The 19,652-nt window shown below is 37.4% G+C and overlaps 2 protein-coding genes across 4 annotated transcripts in view; one reads left to right on the forward strand and one right to left on the reverse strand.

Annotated features, from left to right (window-relative positions):
- Positions 1-7,157, reverse strand: part of pik3r5 (phosphoinositide-3-kinase, regulatory subunit 5) — a 31,760-nt gene extending 24,603 nt beyond the window's left edge. For both annotated transcript variants that reach the window (XM_028444473.1, XM_028444463.1), the window contains exons 1-3: positions 7,050-7,157; positions 6,511-6,627; positions 1,827-2,015 (exon numbers count right to left, since the gene is read on the reverse strand). The gene's annotated coding sequence lies outside the window, so the exon portion shown is untranslated. The remainder of the gene's footprint in view (positions 1-1,826; positions 2,016-6,510; positions 6,628-7,049) is intronic.
- The window catches only part of ntn1a (netrin 1a), a 68,548-nt gene continuing 55,597 nt past the window's right edge, over positions 6,702-19,652 (forward strand). For both annotated transcript variants that reach the window (XM_028444486.1, XM_028444494.1), the window contains exons 1-2: positions 6,702-6,897; positions 7,034-8,086. In XM_028444486.1, the coding sequence (XP_028300287.1) occupies positions 7,051-8,086 (1,036 nt within the window). In that variant the 5' untranslated portion in view covers positions 6,702-6,897; positions 7,034-7,050. The remainder of the gene's footprint in view (positions 6,898-7,033; positions 8,087-19,652) is intronic.

A 19,652-nucleotide genomic window follows, 5' to 3' on the forward strand; every position in this document is an offset into this window, starting at 1 on the left:
CTTTTTGTAAGCGTATGAATTTAAAGAATATATCAATATTTTATCCCTTATTCATACAAAAAAGCATCAAAACTGTGACAATGTATAACAATATTTTTGAAGTGGAATGATGACTGATTTACCCCTTTTATTTATTTTATATCAATTCTGTATGTATGATGATTTTTGCTTGCCTGTCCCCTTTTCTGTATCTTTGTATAGCGTACACTTCTGACTTGTTGTAAATATGTATTTTTTTTTTCCACTGACAACAACACAGTGGATGTGAATCTTCTTTTTATGACTTTAGGAAACAACAGAAGTCTCCCTGAAGGTTTGACTGTAATTTAGCGTTTCCCTTTATTTCAGACCACTTCCATTGACAAGGAAAGTCAACCGGTCCACAACTCCACATCACTAAAGCTACGATCTTTAAGTGTTTACATTATTTCACAACATTTCTGAAATCACTCGTTTTTTAAATTATTTTTATTTATTTATGTTCTGCTTGCAGGCACAATGTTCACCCCATAAAGATTCATATTGAAAAATCTGCAAACCATGGTGGCACAAAGCTGCAATGGATTGGAATACTGGGGTCAGCTCTGCTCAATGGGACAGAATATATGACTACCTGATTCCCAGTAACAGAACTGCACACTTTACCCCATACATGCCTGATGCATTGACAACAGTTTTTGTTTCTCAACAGGACATGATTGTATCCAAAAGATTGAGTAATTTAGTAATTTATCGTTTTCGAGTGAATCAAGCGTCGCGGGCAGGAAGTCTTTCCCCATCTAATGATGACATTAGCAGAAGAGTAGAGCTTTAAGATGGGGTTATTTATCGGACACAGTAAGAAGAGCCAACAGACAATCACCAGGCATTTAACTAGCAACAAACAAGTTAATAATCAGCCAGTTAAGCTGCTTCAGGACAAAGAAACTCACTCTGAGAATGAAAACGTGTCGATCTAGGAGGACTTTGACAAACAATCACATCTACAGTTCACCTTGAATGGTCCAAAAAATGTAAAATAAAAACTTCTCTGGTTGAAAATGTTTTGTTTGACCACAGGTGCAGGTTTAAGAATAAACTTTTGGTACAATCCAAGTACAACAAAGTGTTTGAACGCACATGGAATCTTTCAACAGTACTAGAGGATTGGAGGAAAAACTTCCCAATTGGATGTTGTTGTTTTTTTTCTGCTGCAACATCAGCAACAGCTGATGGTACTGCATCAATATGGAGAGTAAGAAGTCCTCTCTGAGGGATTTTACCTGATGCTGTCAATGAGCACCCAACAAAGTCACAAAGAAAACAATATATTGGCTTTTTATCAGACTCATCTTTCATATATTGTTTCCTCCAGCCATCTCCAATGGTTAATTGTGGATTATAAGGAGATACAGGAGTATATATATCCTGATATTGTCATTTTACACATAATTTGTATGACCTTATTTTAAAAAAAATTATTCATCTGAATAGTTTTATAAATATGAAGAAAAAGAAATCCCTCAATATTTAAATATAAAAAAATGTACATGTACCTACAAACTGTAAAAAAATAAACAGAGGTGAACATAAAATTGTACTAACACTTGCACTCCTCACTGTAGCCTCTGCATCACTAAGACCAAAGACTGACTTTATCTGAAGGCAGATACACCTGCTCAGGCCATTTCCATATGAATTAGATACTGTAGTTATACATGAAATTAATGAGCAAGGTCATGCAGAGCTTATGACAAAAATACCATTTAATATGATTAGAATAAAAGTAAAATACAGATGAAAAACCTTGAAGCAGAATTGAAAGAAAATGACTTTTTCTTTCTTACCTGGTCCTCAATGTCACTCCTCCATATGCTGAGTGTATGTGAACCTGAAGAGTCCAAATAATCCAAGTCATTCATTCACATAAAATCCATGATGGAAGAGACAGATTCACATCCTGGAAGCTGCAGAGGACCAAGAGTGGAATCAGGATCTGATGTGATGTCTGCCTGTAGTCTGCCATGCACTGACTGCTGCTGACAAACAGGAAGTGTTTGAGTAAGGTGCATGTGAGTACAATGAAGAAAATGCTATCCCTGGGTGTGTGCGTGCGCGTGCATATATGCGTGCGTGTGTTGGCACTATTGAGAAGTGTAACTGTGTGTCTTCATCTGTGTTTGAGTTGTGTCTTGTGAATACTGAAGGAAGTCATCTGTTCCACGTGTTTGTTTAAATGCTATTTTTACACTAATGTGTGAAGTGTTATTGTTTGAGTGTCTCAGCTTTGTTCACTATCCTCAACAGCTACAGTAGATGTTCTGTGTTGCTAAGTTTTTCATTCTCATACATACACAATAAGCACACATTTTAGAAATAACATCCTCTTGACTTTAAGTCAGTTTGTTATGTACAATGTGTGACAAAAGCAGCCAATGAATGACTAGAATTGTTAAGAAAAAGTTTAGCGGGGAATGTTTTTGTTTTTTTCATTTCGTTTGAATTGACTAATCCAGGCTTTTTATAAGAGAAACTTCCCCCTCCTGCTTTGCCTGCCATTTACATGCAATCTGATAGTGTTACTGTGAATTCCCCTTCTCTGAAAGGGTGACAACTTTTACAGTAAACACTGCCAGGAAGGTGACTTTTACACTTGTGACACAGCTTGCCAACATACAACAACAACAAACAAATGCACATTTAGGACAAAACTTACAAAATATAGGAACAACAACATGCAAAGTCCACACAAACAAGTCACTGGCCCCATGAGGAAATCAAACCAGCAACTACAGAGCATTCTGACTATGAAACAATTCAGAAGTGCCAACCACTTCGTTTCCATACCTAAAACTTTAATGAGTGTTTTATTTGGACCTAAAGGGGGTATGTTACGAAGCGAGATTGCCTCTTATCGCGCTACTTCCCAGGATTTAATCAGTGTGTGCTGGACTACAAAGCTTGCAAAAGTTTTACGGAGCTAAAATCACCATGGAAACTTATGCTGAACGGCTAGCCTGGTCAGCACCAGGTTTTGCTCTGGCTAGGATTTTTTGAGTGATAAAGTTTCATCTCCTGACCAATCAGTTCTTTTAGAAAGCTCGCTGTCCAATAAAAGGTGATGTGTGAACACGTCACTTTGACATTGATGCAATCCTTTCATTTACCGATGATTTCCTTTAGGAAAGATAGATTTATATCTGAAGGACTGATACAGTCAGCTGATGAAGCCTGTGTCTCGATCGTATGCACGGACAGGTGAAGTCAAATATGAATTCAATTAATTAATTAATTAATATATGACTTCACTCGTCATCCAGGCATACAGATCGAGACACAAGCTTCATCAGCTGACTCTGTGAGTACGTAAGAGTCACATTATGATGTGAATCCATTGAATGGGATATCCCATCCAATGGATTAATATGATGAATAATATCACGCTTTTATGCATTAACAGTGTCAGCAGCTTCTTGCCTGGGTTCTTTCCTTCCTGCCTTTTTTCTAACAACAGTGTTGTTTTTAGTCTAAATATTGGATTTGAATTATTCATCATTTTAAACTTTAGCAACACCTAACCAGTTGGGATCAGGTTATGAAGTAGATCAGATCTGAGCGAGTATAAAAGCTCCGCCTCCTGGTGCGTAACACTACTGTTGTTCTTCGCTGTCATCATGGATATAAATTCATGATATTTATTTAAAGCTGCTATCCCGAGTTTCTGAGAGAACGTCTCTATGTCCCGCCCTCAACAGCTCTACTTCCTCCCCTGCCTCTGCCAATCTACCAGAAGCTCCGCCTCTGTGTTTGTGCATGCGCATTGCATAACTACAAAAACTACACATTCATTGTTAAAGTGCCATAACTTTTGATTAAAACATGTTCATATACTGTCCATGAGAAATGTCGCCAAATCCTGGTCCGTTCAAAATCCTTTTAAAAGCAGCAAGTCCCTCCATCTTTGAAAAGCAGCTCCGAAATAATTCCTGTTGCGATCACGAAGACGTTTATCCACAAGCTTTGTACCCAGACTTTTCTTTTTTAGTAGAAGCTTTGTACGTTGGCAATCGTGGAATGGGTTACTGGAGATTCGGAGCGCTCCTCCATGATGCTATGCAGAATGATTCCTGTTTGCTGTTGTGACGATGCACGCACATTCACTTTGATTGACAGTGGCCCACTCCAGGAAGTCAAAGCCTATTGGCTGGGCGAAGTCGGCAGTTTCTTGCATTTGTATAGGGGTCTATAGACAAAAGCGGGACTTATATACAGTACATTAATGTATATGAATGACCACCGGCAGTACACCAAAAGACTAGTTAGGTATTTTTTCGCATTTCAAAAACAATGGATATCAGCTTTAAGATCATAAGATGTTCCTCCTGTGAAGACGCTCGCTCTGCCAGTTTTCTCCACTGTGGTGATTGGTCAGACGCTGCAATCTCCACCCCTTTTATGTGAACGTGCACGTACCGAGGCTGAAAACACTTGGCTTAAATTAGCATTTTGTGATCGACTGTTGTAAAACAGCTTTTCTCTCACAGGGAATGTTTGCTTAGTTGACGGCCGCTAACAGAGAATAATCCAGGATATAATTATCAAGATTCGTAGCATAGGGCATAAGTGACATAACATTAATAAACTTGATGCCCCAGATTTACGTGAATAGACATGGACAACTGGCAGCCCAGGGGCCACATGTGACCAAATATTTTGTGGCTCCAAAGTAAATGTTCAGAATTAAACCAAAAAACCCAACAGAAAAACAGCAAAAACACACAAATTTACTGCAAAAAAATGTGGAAAGATACAGTAAGTGCAACAAAAATACATGAAATAAAAGAAAAAAACAAACAGCAAAAATACAGTTACCCCCCCATAACACACAAGACGACTGCAAATAAATGAGTAAATAATGTTAAAAATAACTACAAGATGACACAGAAGGACTTATGACACAAAACAACAAATATAAACATCCATCCATTGTCGGACCTGCTTGTTCCTGTTTTCAGGGTGACAATCACTTTTATGCGGCTCTTGAAGTAAACATGCCAAATGACTCAAAACACACACAAAAATGCATTTTTCCCAAAAACACACAAGACGACTACAAATAAATAAGTGAGAATATTAAAAAAAATAAAAAAAAATACACAGAAAGACTTATGACACATAAACATCTTCTACTGAATTAAACTTCTGTTGTAACGTCTTTGACTCTCTGCCACTTGGGATTTACAGAGAAAACCCTCTTAGTGAAAAATATGGTGTTGTTTTCTTCTGTGAACACAAGATGACGCCAAAAGTATAGCAGGTAAATCTCTAAAAGTCTCCTGAAAACTACACATTCACCTGAGCAGTGATGAACTAAATATGGTCAGTGGGTGCTCAGTCCTGATAAAAAGCTGGATGTGTGAAACAGTGGTGTTACTTTATTCCTGCTCTCTTGTTGCTGATGGATACTATCTGTGCTGTTGGCAGCAGTTTGGAAAATGAGGAGTAAAGGAGAGATTGAGAACTGATTTACATCTGGGACACATCATTTTGAACCAAACTTTGAAAATGTCAAGCAGTTATGGGGAAAAATAATTCCCTCAGCAACATCTGTCATTAACAGTTCCCAATTTATAAGGCGCCCCCTAGGCGGGGTCCTGGGGTATTGCAAAAAAAAAAAAAAAAAACTTCAACGATTTCTCTTGTTGAGTATCGTGTTAAAGGTATACTGCGTTTTGGATTCTTTTGTTATTCAAAGTAGTTACATTTGGTGCAGTAAGTGTTGATACTACAAATACTAATGAAAAAAAAAACTCTAAAATGTTATAAATAAAAAAACATTGTTATGGCACAAGACAATTTAACAATACTGATTGTGGAACAAACAACTGTAGAAATTGTTTTTTAAAAATTGCAAATCTTAAGGCAAGGAAAGGCAAGTTTATTTGTATAGTTCATTTCATACACAAGGCAACACAATGTGCTTTACATGATCAAAAAGTGCAACAGAAAACATTCAACATCTTAAAATCTATAAGAACATTAAAGACAGCAAAAAGAAAATAATAATAAAAAAAAATACTTAACCTGTAATACCAACATTATTACCCTTTTACAACCACTTTCATAAATAACATAATTGAAATGACTTATTTCAGATTAGGCTTCTCGAGTTGCTCTATGAAACCTAATTCCTGGGGCTGCTACTTCCTAATTGTAAGTACAGCCGATACATAAAAGAAATAGGCAAATAGACATTAGTTTAAACAGATGGATCAAATTTCAGGTTTTATTACCAGAAACGTTAAAGTTACAAATCTAATTACTGTCATAACATTATAGAAGAGCTCAAACTTGATTTTAATAAATGAGAATCAGCACAAACTATATAAATCCTTAAAGAACTGCCCTTCTTGTGTATTCCCAATTGCTAATGTATTAAATTAGGAATGGGATTGAGCTCCAAATGCATATACCTTATACCCTGGCTGTTGAATCTATTCTAATGTGAACCAGGGTTAATCTTAGAATTACCCATTGCATGTGCTGAGGTAAATGTGGGCTCGTTGTCTCCCGGGTCACTCATTACCCTGGGTGTCACCCTTTAGGATGAGCTGACCTCCACATGTGTCATAGAGAAGATCCGATCCACTGCAGAGGGAGAGGCAGGGGTGGGAGGAAGGGGAGGAAGAGGAGTGAAAGCAAGAAAGGGAGGGAGAGAGAATTTGAAAAGACCGGCATGAGGAGTGGGACTTGCTTTAAAGGACAAAAGCGACTCTTAAAACCACCCGCTCGTATGTTTTTTACGCAAATTGGAAGAAACAAACAACCCACGGGGAGCAGAGCGTAATTAGAGTCTGATATAAAAGATTAAGCAAGTCTTTTTTTTTGTATTGCTATTGATTTTCTTTAATTTATCAGGTAAAATAAGCTTTATGTATTTGTGTATTTTTGATAAAATAAAAATATGAGTGTAATGAGGGGTCCTCTGTGTTTGAGCTAAAGCCTTTAGTCCCATCCATCAGCCATCAGCTGAATGCTGTGCTTCCCTCCACAGATACACGGACACCCACCATGATGATCCCGGCTGTGGATGCTGCACTGGCGGTCCTGCTCGCCTCCTCGCTGCTGGTCCGCAGCGCACTGGGCGGGTACGGCATGGGTCTGTTCGCAGCCCAGACCTCTCCCCCGGACCCGTGCTACGATGAGAACGGCAACCCGCGGCGTTGCATCCCGGACTTCGTCAACGCCGCCTTCGGAAAGGATGTGAAGGTGTCCAGCACCTGTGGAACCAGCACCAGGGGCCCCAGCCGCTACTGCGTGGTGAGCACAGCGGAGAAAGGCGACGAGAGGACCCGGAACTGTCACACCTGCGATGCGTCCGACCCCAAGAAGAGCCACCCACCGGCTTACCTGACCGACCTCAACAACCCCCACAACCTCACCTGCTGGCAGTCGGACAACTTCATCCAGTTCCCACAGAACGTCACCCTCACCCTGTCCCTCGGTAAGAAGTTTGAGGTGACCTACGTGAGTCTGCAGTTCTGCTCCCCCAGGCCAGAGTCCATGGTCATCTTTAAGTCCATGGACTACGGGAAAACATGGGTGCCCTTCCAGTTTTACTCCACGCAGTGCAGGAAGATGTACAACAAGCCGAACAGGGCCGTGCTAACCAAGCAGAACGAGCAGGAGGCCGTGTGCACGGACTCGCACACCGACATGTACCCACTGACCGGGGGGCTGATCGCCTTCAGCACCCTGGACGGAAGACCCTCGGCCCATGACTTTGACAACTCCCCCGTGCTGCAGGACTGGGTGACGGCCACCGACATCAAGGTGGTCTTCAGCAGACTGCACACGTTTGGGGACGAGAACGAGGACGACTCGGAGCTGGGCCGGGACTCGTACTTCTACTCCGTGTCGGACCTGCAGGTCGGCGGGAGATGCAAATGTAACGGACACGCGTCGCGGTGCCTGAAGGACCGGGACGGGAACCTGGTGTGCGAGTGTAAGCACAACACGGCCGGGCCCGAGTGCGACAGGTGCAAACCTTTCCACTACGACAGACCGTGGCAGAGGGCCACAGCCAGGGAGGCCAACGAGTGCGTGGGTGAGTCCATCCTCTGACCTCCGTGTGTGTGCGTGACTGCACCTGATGATGATGATGATGATGATGATGAGACATTTCTCTGTCATTATTTTACATAATTTTCAATGGTCATGAATTTACACAGTCTTAAAGAAGTAATAATCACATCTCTTCATTATTATTATTATTATTATTATTATTATTATTATTATTATTATTATTATTATTATTATTATTATTATTAATAACATGCTGTAACAATAATTATGATAATAATAGGCTTATAATAATAATAATAACACCTGATGAAAACTAGCCTATTTTGGCTAACTCTGGTTCATTTACAGCATGTCTGTTTATTAATGAGCATTTTTCCTTTTAAATAATCAGTACATTTAAATTGAAATGTATTATTATTATTATTATTATTATTATTATTATTATTATTATTATTATTATTATTATCATATGGGGAAAAACACAGCAATTATATTTTTGTTGATGCTATGTAGTTCAAATAAATATATTGTGTTTCTTTAATGATACAAAAATAAAAAAATGAATAAATAAATAAATGCATCCTTAAGGACTATAATGTGCTCAAACTGATCAGAACTAAAACACTGAACAATATATAGCTCAAATTCACTCAGTGCTCAAATCATGGAATTTCTAATTATGTAAATATTTGTAGTGAAATGTTGTCACATCAATCTCTATTAACTAAGTGATGAAGTACTGTAAAATATTATTACATCATGGGTGTTTAATAAAATATGTCTTTTGCAATATATTACAGATTGTTTTTTAAAAATCCACATTTTATAATGTTTGTAATTAATACAAAGGTTGAATAGTTTATTTTAATTCACAAATGTTTAAGTCATTTCAGAAGTATGTCCCTATGGTTCTTTCTGGCAGTTTCTGCAGATCACTTGTGCTTTATGTGTGATAAAAAGATTCAGTCAGAAAGGAAAGGTTGTTCTCCATGACTAAAACGGAAACCTGCATGCCTGCACTCAGTTCTCTTTTTTTTTTAACTTTTTCTAGCATGATCTGTAGGTATCAAGGGTTCCAGATTGTTTGACAGCAAATGTCATCCAGTTGAAACCAAGCAGCTGTTTAAAGGTGTTTCTTTTCTTTTCTTTTTTTTTCATTTACTGGTGTTGTCATTTTGACAGTCTTTTTAGTCACAGATTTGAAAAGGCTTCCAGAATAACAAAAGATAAAGTGAGGAAAAGATAACATGCTGTTCATACCGTTGCATGTTTGAGAAAAAAAAACAAAAACATTGGGTTGTCAATGGTTTACAGCAAGCCATGAAACTAATAAAGACAATTTGTAACCTTGAGTTTTAAATGCATAAAAGATATGTTCGCATATCGGGATGGTATTATGTCATGCACTGAAAAATTGTAAAAAATAAATGGTGTAATACGATATGAGGCCTACTTCAGTGCACATTAACCAATACAGTCTTTTGTGTTATTGTAAATGATTTTAATATAGGTTAAAACAACGTGGTAATTTAAATTAATATAAAACTATTTTAAGATTGTTTTTATTGTCATCACTATTGAAGACTATTAGTAATGCAAATAATAATTTTAGGATTTGACAAAAATAAGACAACTGGGTTTGATTTCCTGTAATCAAAGCAAACAGCAAATAGTTATTTAATATATCCAAGTACAATAATAGATATGTAGTGAAGCCACATCATTGTGTTGAGGAACATTAGTCAGCTGAATGCTGCTGTCTGTAGACAAATAAAAGTCTGCTGTCAGTTAAGATAAGTTCAACCATAACGCAAAATCATTTTTAGTTTTTTCAAATGATTTAAAAAAGGACAAATAGTAATAATATACCCCCCAGTATGTATCTGTTTTTTTATTAAATCACTGTGTTGAAATCATGTGCAAGATCTTTAAAGATGATCTATAAATGGCAGTTTGTATGTCGTGTCTTCAAAGGTTAAACCAAGAGTTGGTTTAACTCATGAAAAATCAAAAAGATTTTTGTCACTTTTTTAAGCTTTTTGTGGGCAAATTTTTTTGGTATTTATTTTGTCAAACATTCGTATTGAAAAAAAGGGGAAAATCCATAGTAAAACATTGGATGATAGAAATGACTTTCTTGCAAATGTCTATGTCTTTGAATACATTTTAATAAAATAAAAAAAATAAAAAATGATGCAGATTTCCTTCCAAAGTCTTAGAAGAAAAAAAAAAGGATTTGGCTTTAAAGTGTGTCGTACAAAAACAACCAAAACCCTTTTTAAGGTGCAAAATATCCAAACGTGTTTTGTCTGTTTCTTATTTGCACAGAGCAGGCTAGGATTATGAATTTGGGCAGGAAAAGACAAAAAAAAAAAAAAAGCAATAAATAAAGAAATAAATAACCAACAAAAATTGCACAATTTGGATGTTCAGGACTAAAAGAGAAGCCACTGGAGATTAGAGAAAGCCTTTGGAATGAGGAGAATGTCTGTGCACTGGGATGGAGGGAGGAACTGCAGATGGAGCACAATGACAACAGTTCAAATGAACGAGGTAAACAGAGCTAAAAGGGAAGGAACTTCCTCGCGGGGAAAAAAACCAAAAAAAAAAAAACTCCCAGGAAATAAGATCAGCACGTCAAGCATGATCTTTGAACATTTCAACGACTTGTCGAAAGGCAAATCCTAAATTTTAGTTACACCTTATTCATGCTAATCACTCTATCACAGTGAGTCAAAGTGTTGACATCAGGAATTCTTCATTCTTCAAATCTAGAATCTATCTGGAACAATACTACCGTTCCCATGTATGTGTGCTGGATGTGTAGTGGCAGCAAAGCTTCGTTCCCTTTGAAAAATATACAACTTTATCTTGAACTCTCAGCTGTCATGGTGATATGATAAACTGTACCCTGGTTCAAGCGAAAGTGATGTGTTGGACTTTTACTGGTCGATGTGGTTTGGAGGAGTGGACCAAACTGGTCTGATAGTCATTTAAACAAACCCAGCCATGACCACAGAGAAGAGAAGAGTTGTTTAGTCTGTTGTTGAAAAACGTGTAAGAATCACTTGGGCTGAACGATTAATTGCATTTAGGGCTGGGCGATATAGCGAATATACTCGATATATCGCAGCTTGTAGTCTGTGCGGTGTTGAAAATGACCATACCGTTAAACTCGTGGACTTTTTTTTTTTTTTTTTTTTAAATATCTTAGTGGCATTATGCACAAAAGGTGCACTTAAATTTAGTGTTGTTTTGAAATGTCATCTTAATGACAACATGCACAAAAGGGCACTATTTGTTTTAAAATATTGTAGTGGCATTATGTACAAAAAGTGCACTTTAATTTTGTGTTTTGAAATGCCATGTGAGTTGCATCCTGCACTAATGTCTTGTTTTGAAATGTCTCTGTGACAATTTTGCACAGAACATGCACTTTCTGTTGACAATTTTATGTTTGAGCCACTCACTGTTTAATAAATACAGTTATGTCAACTTTGACTTAGTTGTGATATCCCCTTTTTTGCATGAAAGTTTAAAATTGGCATATATTAATGCAGTATGATCAAGAATGTTTTAATGTAGACATATAGAATCATCATACTGGTGTGATTTTGTGCATCAAAGTGTTAATTCAAGGGTAATGCAAAATATCGAGATATATATCGTGTATCGTGACATGGCCTAAAAATATCGCGGTATTTATAAAAGGCCATATCGCCCAGCCCTAATTGCATTAGCGATATTATCGCGATATCATAAAAAGCAATTTTCTAATCGCAAAGGCTGCAATTTTTTATTCATTTATTTATTTTTTGTCCTGTCTTGTATTGTCCTGTTAAGTTCAGAGTGTTTAAGAAGTACAGTCCACTTGTTTACATGTTTCATGAAACGTGAAGTTAGTTAGATAAGTTGAAGAGGTAAAGCCACAGATTTGTTTGCTTTATTGTTTGCTTTAAATGTTATATTTTATATTTATTTAAAGTTTAAATAAATATGAAATTGTTTATTATGAAACAGATTGATTTATTGCTTGTGTTCATTCAAAAATACATGACAAGAGGCCCTTGAAAAAATAATCACATTAATAAATCGCGCTTACAATATTGAGGAAAAAAAAAAAAAAATCACAGTTAGGTTTTTTTCCAAAATTGTTCAGCCCTGACAATCACTGATCATAAAGCAAAATACATCACTGTCCCTGTTCTGTTGTTAGATGCAGAGTTAATTTTGTTGTTTAGTTATTTACATCATAGTTTTTGTCAGCTATATTTTTTTCCGATACAATAAAGACAATGACTCATTGGGAAGAAAAATGTGAACAGAAAATATATTCAAATATATTTTTCGTCGACTAATGAAGAGGAAACTATAATGTTCACATGGGAACAAAATCCAATATGAACCAGGTTTCTTTTTTGGAAGGTATCCAATCAAAAATAATAATAATAATAATAATGCATCAATTTTATATAGCGCTTTATCATAGACACTCAAAGACGCTTTACAGAATTAAGGCATTATTCTTTCACTCCACACTTAGTGGTGGCAAACTACTGTTGTAGCCACAGCTGCCCTGGGGCAGACTGACGGAAGCGAGGCTGCCATGGTGTGCCATCGGACCCTCCGACCACCACCAACACACTACATTCATACTAGGCAATGTAGGTGAAGTAAATGGTAAATGGACTTGATTTATACAACAGTCTCAAAGCGCTTTACATATCAGCTCAATCACTCTCACATTCACACAGGACTGCCATGCAAGGCGCTAGTCGATCACTGGGAGCAGCTTAGGGTTCAGTGTCTTGCCCAAGGACACTTTGACACATAGTCAGGTACTGGGATCGAACCCCCAACCTCTCGATCAGAAGACGACCCACTACCACCTGAGCCACGTGCCTTGCCCAAGGACACAATGACAGATACCACTGCAGCGACTGCCACCCCACTGTGGCACCTGGAATTCTCAGTGGTCTCCCATCCAACTACTAAATAACTTACTGAAATGGTCCCACTGTCTAAATTTTGACTAAAACCAATTTGCACTTATTTACAACTACAACCAAAACTAAACCAAAATTTGCTGTCAAAATGAACTCTAGTTAGATGCATTTTTCCCTTAAGAAACTTAATTTTTAAGAACATTACAGCCATCACTTCAAACCAAAGATTCAGTTGCTGTCAATTTACTGTATTACAAAAATCCCTGACCACTTTCAATATGGAGATTCAATCTGTTCTCTTGTGTTTATGATAAGCTGCTCAGCACAGAATTCATCATGAGATATTTGTGGTATACTAGTCTGTATATGTTTAGATATTTATTAGTGTGTTTATAACAGCTTAATATCATCTTACATCATTAAGCCAACAAATGAAATCAATATTGAACATGAGCTTCGTTTGGACCAGGTTTTACCCTTCTTATGATGTGTTGTTGCAATACTAATCCTGCTCATCCTGAGTGAGTGAATGGAATTTATTTGGTAGCAGATGCTGTGTGTAAAGATCTGAGGGAATTTTATAAAAAGCCAAAGGAGAAAAAAAAATGGCAGGATGTTGGAGTAGCACATGCTCTGGTAGAGTATTACCAGTCTGCAGTGGTCAGAAGTGTTGAACCCAAGTCAAGTTAATGTGTCAGCTGCTCACGGATTCTTCAATACAGAGCGGCGCTCTTCATCTTCAAAGCTGCCGACAGGATGCGTCGTTAGCTCGGGCAAACAAAGCTAAGAATAAAACAACAGAGGAGCTGTGAACTTTGCACTGTCCTACAACCCTGCACCTTCACACTTTATTCACCTTTTTCTTATGACACACACACACACACACACACACACACACACACACACACACACACACACACACACACGCACACACACACACACACACACACACACACACACACATTGGTCTCCTACTTCAGGAATCTTCAATTTGGGAACCACAGAGGAAAAAAACATAATCCAACAATGGGCTCAATGTTGTTACTGGTAAACTGTTCAGGATCGGGAAAATATGTTCATTAAAGCACAAATGAATGAATGAATGAATGAATGAATGAATGAATGAATGCTCTTTTAATGTTATCCTACTGTGATTTTCAGTTTTGTATCATTCAAAGTACTCTACCACGATTATTTACGATTACTTTAGATTTAAAAACATACTTAAAGTAGGGCTGGGTGATTTTGCCTAAAAAAAAAAAAAAAAATTCTAGTTTTGATTCGATTTTTTTTTTCCAATGCACTTAAACATGACTGCAGACATCAGATATATTGTCAAAAGTGCAACTTTATTGCTGTGATTGTCCTCAAGAGTTAAAATGCATAGAACAATCCCACAATAAAAAGTAAATGAGGCTCTGTTATTCAACTATTTCAAGCTTTATCCCAGGTTTAAGCAAAAGTGCAACAGCGACTTCACAGTAGCTTAAATTTTCTGATTAAGAAATTAGATAAGTACATATTTTATAACATAACATTACAATTAAGCATCTCAGCATAGTGTGAATAAAAAATTAAACATGCCTGTGACACACATATAGCCTACTCAAAGGGTTAACAAATGTAAACAAAGAGGGGGTTGGCTCACATCGCGGACAGAATGCAAAAAAGTGCGAAAAAACTGTGGTGGGGAATTTAAAAAAAAAAAAATTTTAACCCGAATTTGCAAAATAAAAATTGTTTTTATCTACAAATTCAATAAATCGATGAAATCGATTTCTTTGCCAGCCCTAGCTGAAATACTTTTTATTTTTAAAACAAAACAGCTCTCGGTGCCTAATGATATATCAAAGCTACTAATTACAATTAATTAGGGTAAGTTTGATTAGTTTTATGTGATCTATAAACGTATATCCATATTGATAAATAACTGTACATGTATATTGATATATTGTTAAATAACCAATCATCTGATGTTAAAAGCCACATGTTGGAGGAGTTTTGTTTTCTACATTGTTTTATTAGTTGTTTGCTTGCTTTGTTATGTGATGTGTTATATGTAATTGTATACTGCACTAATAATCCAATTAAATTCAATTCATCTTTATTTATATGGCGCAAATTACAACAAAGTCATCTCAAAGTGCTTAACAAAAAACAAATAAAATAAGACAATTGTATTGGGTGTGGACTCCAGGAGGAGTAGCAATGGCTCTAGCCAAAGCTAATGGAGATACAAATAAAAAGATACAAAGATTTGCACCTTAGAGAAACATGTTGCTCATCAGGCAGATATTCTTTATTATTTTATCTTGAGGTTCTGGAGAGCAAGTGAAACTCCAGACTTTTGTTCTTTGTGTGTGTGCGTGTGTGTGTGTGCGTGCGTGCGTGCGTGTGTGCGTAACATCAGGTCGTTTTCAAAGGGTTGCCACTTTAAATCACTGCCACTTGCAGCGGTAGACTTGGCTTATTTTTGGCTGGATGCCCTTCCTGCCACAAACACTCACCCTCCGCCACCAAGGAGCCACCTGGTAAGTGTACTAAAAATAGGCTAAATAGCCTTTTACACGGAGCCTACTCAGTATCTGCCCTCCTGAGCCAGTAAGCCAAGGTCAGGTCACAGAATGATTAAGTATGGATATATTGGATTTAGTTTTTGAAACGGGGGGTGATGAGGTAATAAAATTACTTGAAGCTTTTCAAATTCTGCTTTGGTCCCAACCAGCGTACACTCTCCAGGAGTGAGATAATTTTTCCCAGCAGTAAATGAAAGCAAAAGATGTGAGAAATAATACATTTACTCCTGAGTTTGTTGAAGCATGGGATATCTTGAAGCTATTAATGTCAAAGCTTGGCAGCAGCCATTCCGAGCTGGAATTTTGGAGCTAGTTGTTTCTTGTCATGAGGAATGTTCAAGAAACACATCAGCCTTGATGGGGTTACAGTTTTGCACCAATAATGAGAAATTCTGAGGAGCTGGCTTTGATGAGTCCAAATCAGTTTATATCAAAGAAGAAAGTGATACAGAGGAGGTAATGCTTTGGTACGGAGAGAAAGGGTTGAACAGAATTTACCAATAAAGGGAATGCTGTCACTTGAAGCCAATTTTCTGTATTAGGTAACACTATACCACATTAGTTTTTATTAAATTTAATGAAGTGTTTTCAATAATTGCTCAAATTGCAGCGACCATGTGTTTAGTTGTTTAAAGCACCACAACATTTCTAATGAAATTTCACTCCTGGTGCATTTGTTGTCGAGCTTTTTTTTGGGGGGAAAGTGAACATTTCTGCCTCTCTGGTTTTGTTTTATCGCTCTGGCTACGTCTCATAATGCAATGCAGATCCTTCTCACAGTGCTAGTCCACATGTTTACCCAGAGGCTGTGTGCATGTGTGGCAGCGGCTTTCTGCATACAACCCCAAAAATTTACCTCAGTCGAGTTTGTGAGAAAAAGGTTTGGCCAGAAGCCATGTTGCCTCTCACGGTGAGCTGTATTGCGTTACTGTTGGCTTACAACTTGTACTCAATGCCTCTTGTAATCTTAACTTTGGCTAGCATGTGGTTGCTTTATTAGAAAACCAAACAATGCCAGAACAATCTATAGTGCAGATGTTAAGAATATGGTCGTGTGTGTCATATTTAGGGCCCGAGCAACGAAGGTGGTGCAAAGGTCCTATTGTTCCCGTAAGGATTCTTCTTATTATCCATTGTTGGTGTATGTGTATGTGTGTATGGATGGGTGAGAGAAACAGGGATGGCGCAAGGTAATATTTAAGACAGAGAACATGTGCATTTAAAATACTTCCTCCACACTCTCCAGCAGCTGCTGGTGATCGGACTGTCTGATGTAATTGGAATGAGTTTTCCTCCTCTGTCAGGCCTTTGAAAACAATGCTCCTCTTACACGTGCTGTCCCTTATGGGACAAAAGTGGAACATATTGTGCAGCTGTTTGTTAATAAATGTGTCTGTGTGGCATTTTTAATCAGCAAATTGAACGGAGAAACGTCTGTCTGGTAAGACATTATTTGAAAGAAAATTATCGAGATATATTGTATATTGCCAATTTGAGGACAAAATATCAAGATATAAGTTATGGCCCAGCCCTATGAAGAGGGTAGCTTTCCTTTGACCAATAACAATAATCATTCCAATTAAATTCATTACATTTTTTTTTGGATTAAATTACATTTTTAATAACATTTTCCAAATACAAACAAATTGATAATAATTTTCTGTCTTTTTACACACAATGCAAAAAAAAAAATATATATATATATATATATATATATAGAGTGGAAGATCAATCCAAAGTCGCTGAAGACGCTACAAATTTGAGCAAATCTGAAAAATAAATAAATCACGACTGAATAAAGAGAAAGCATATTGCAGAAAGTTATATTTAAAGTATATGTATTTCTAAGTGGTTAATTGTAACACATTCCATAGCCCATGTGCCCACCCAAACACCTAAAAAATAAACAACCAAAAAGATCAAATTATCAGTCTCTTTCATTGGACTGCTTGTTTTTGCACAAGTCAGCGTTTCAAGTTTGCTGAATAATAAATTTGTCAGAAACGCACCACCCTGATTCATTGGCACTATAACCTAAGCAGAGAGGTCTCACTTGTTAACAGGGGTCATAAAAGGGCTAGTAAACAGTGTAGGGAAACACTGCGTGTCAGGGACTGTGGCTGACGGTGGGATAGAGGCACGGGGTTGCTGGGTTTGTGCTTGTGAAGGCTCTGGCACAATGTTTCGGTTTAAAAACAGTGGATGGGTGTGAATGTGAGACCTGATCTTGAGGCCTTAACTAGTGCTGCTAATCAGGAATGATGACCTCAGTACCTTTATGTGGCATTAGTGTGTGTGTGTGTGAGGCCAAAGCAAATATCAGAGCTGGAGTAGAGGCAAAAAAAAGAGGAAAAGTTGATTGTAAGCCTAAAAATGAATGTATTTGCTAAGAAGGAAAAAAATCTGCCAAGATTAAAATATCATCTTTTTGCCAGATATTGTCAGTTATTTGGATCAGTGATTCTGATCATGGTACCATGATCATTCACACTGAAAAGGCTTGTGTAAAAACTCTATCCACATTAATAACCATACAGTATGTGTGGGAAAATTGCAATGAAATGCTCAATCCAGAAGGTCTGTCATTTTATTTAATCTCAAACTGAGGTATGAGTTTTTGAAATGGTGCCAGTGGCCACGGTTACATTATGTTTTTGTTTCTTTATTTCGGAATTAGTTATTCCAAATGAAATCATTCGGAATGGAAGTGTTCTGCTTTGTGTTTACATGGAAATAGTAATTCCCGAACTGAGGTTTACATGGAAAACCGGTTTATTCAACTTAAGTTAAATCCACTTTAGGTCTGGGGGGTTGGGAAGGCTCTGATTGGACGCGGAGAACGTGACGTATCACATCTATCGGGAAAAACACACAACATTTTATTGTTGGCTGTAACACAGAAGACCACGCATGAAAGCTGTTTTCACCTTTATCTTGATTGTAGTTTTGAAGCAACAACTCGACAATAACACACTTTGGTAAGATATGACTTAATCAGCAAACCAGTAAAACTCCGAAAGACAAAAACCAGGAATGAATAGTTGCTTCCTGGTAAAGATAGTAGCTCTAACAACCGTTACAATGTAGCAGTTTGGGGACGCATTTTGCGTCTCCGGGTGAACAGGCTTCACCCGTCCGATGAAGCCTGTTCCGTTTGCTGATCTCCATGTGTGTAATAAGTCCATGCGTCCGTGTTAATGTCCGCATGTTTATGCCTCTGTCCATCCCCTAATTTCATTATATCCATGTTTTTTAAGGCTCTTATTAAATAGTGTCGGCTCTATTCCGGTCCGCCATGTTGGATTATATCGTCACCCAGCGCATCATCGCCGCAAGTCGTACATGCGCAAAACAACTGGAATTAACTTAAAGCGGATTTAAGTGTTGTTAACTGTTTACAAGAAATAGTTATTATTTAATCAGAATTAAAAATGGAATAAATGAGCCACCTAATTTGGAATTAAGTTTAACTCGGAATTAAAATAGCATTAGGAATTAAGTGTTTACAAGGTCAGGTTAAAGAGGAATTAACTTTTATTCTGCTTTAAAGAGGAATTAAGGCTCCCATGTAAACGTGGCCAATGATAAGAGATGGTTTTTTCTATTTTTCAAACTGACCCAGAATCTGTATATTAATTTGATTCCCCTCCAAAATTTGGTGGAATCTTCCATAGTGTAAGGAGTATTTGTAATTTCAAATTTTGTCAAAATCTGTTTAGAACTTTTGACGTAATCCTGCTAACAGCCAAACACACCATGTTGATCGTACCACACCAGCTATCATAAAAGATAGCTTAATGAATTATTAAATAGTTGCGCTGCATAAAATAGGGACCACATTCCCGTAATTTCTCTGTACTTTAGTGTGTGGGCCACTGGGCCTACAATTATTTGTATTCCTGTTATTTTTTACACAAAAAGCAGTATAAGCATAACATTTTTACCTGTGCTCCTGACGACGGCAGCCGGTTTGCAACAAAAAGAGACAATAAATAAGGCAACAGTTGTGTGTGGCATGTTCACAGAGTTGCACAAAAAGCTCTTAGTCAGCAGAGGTCAGCACAGA

Source organism: Gouania willdenowi, chromosome 1 (genome assembly GCF_900634775.1).
Source record: "Gouania willdenowi chromosome 1, fGouWil2.1, whole genome shotgun sequence".
Lineage (NCBI taxonomy): Eukaryota > Metazoa > Chordata > Actinopteri > Blenniiformes > Gobiesocidae > Gouania > Gouania willdenowi.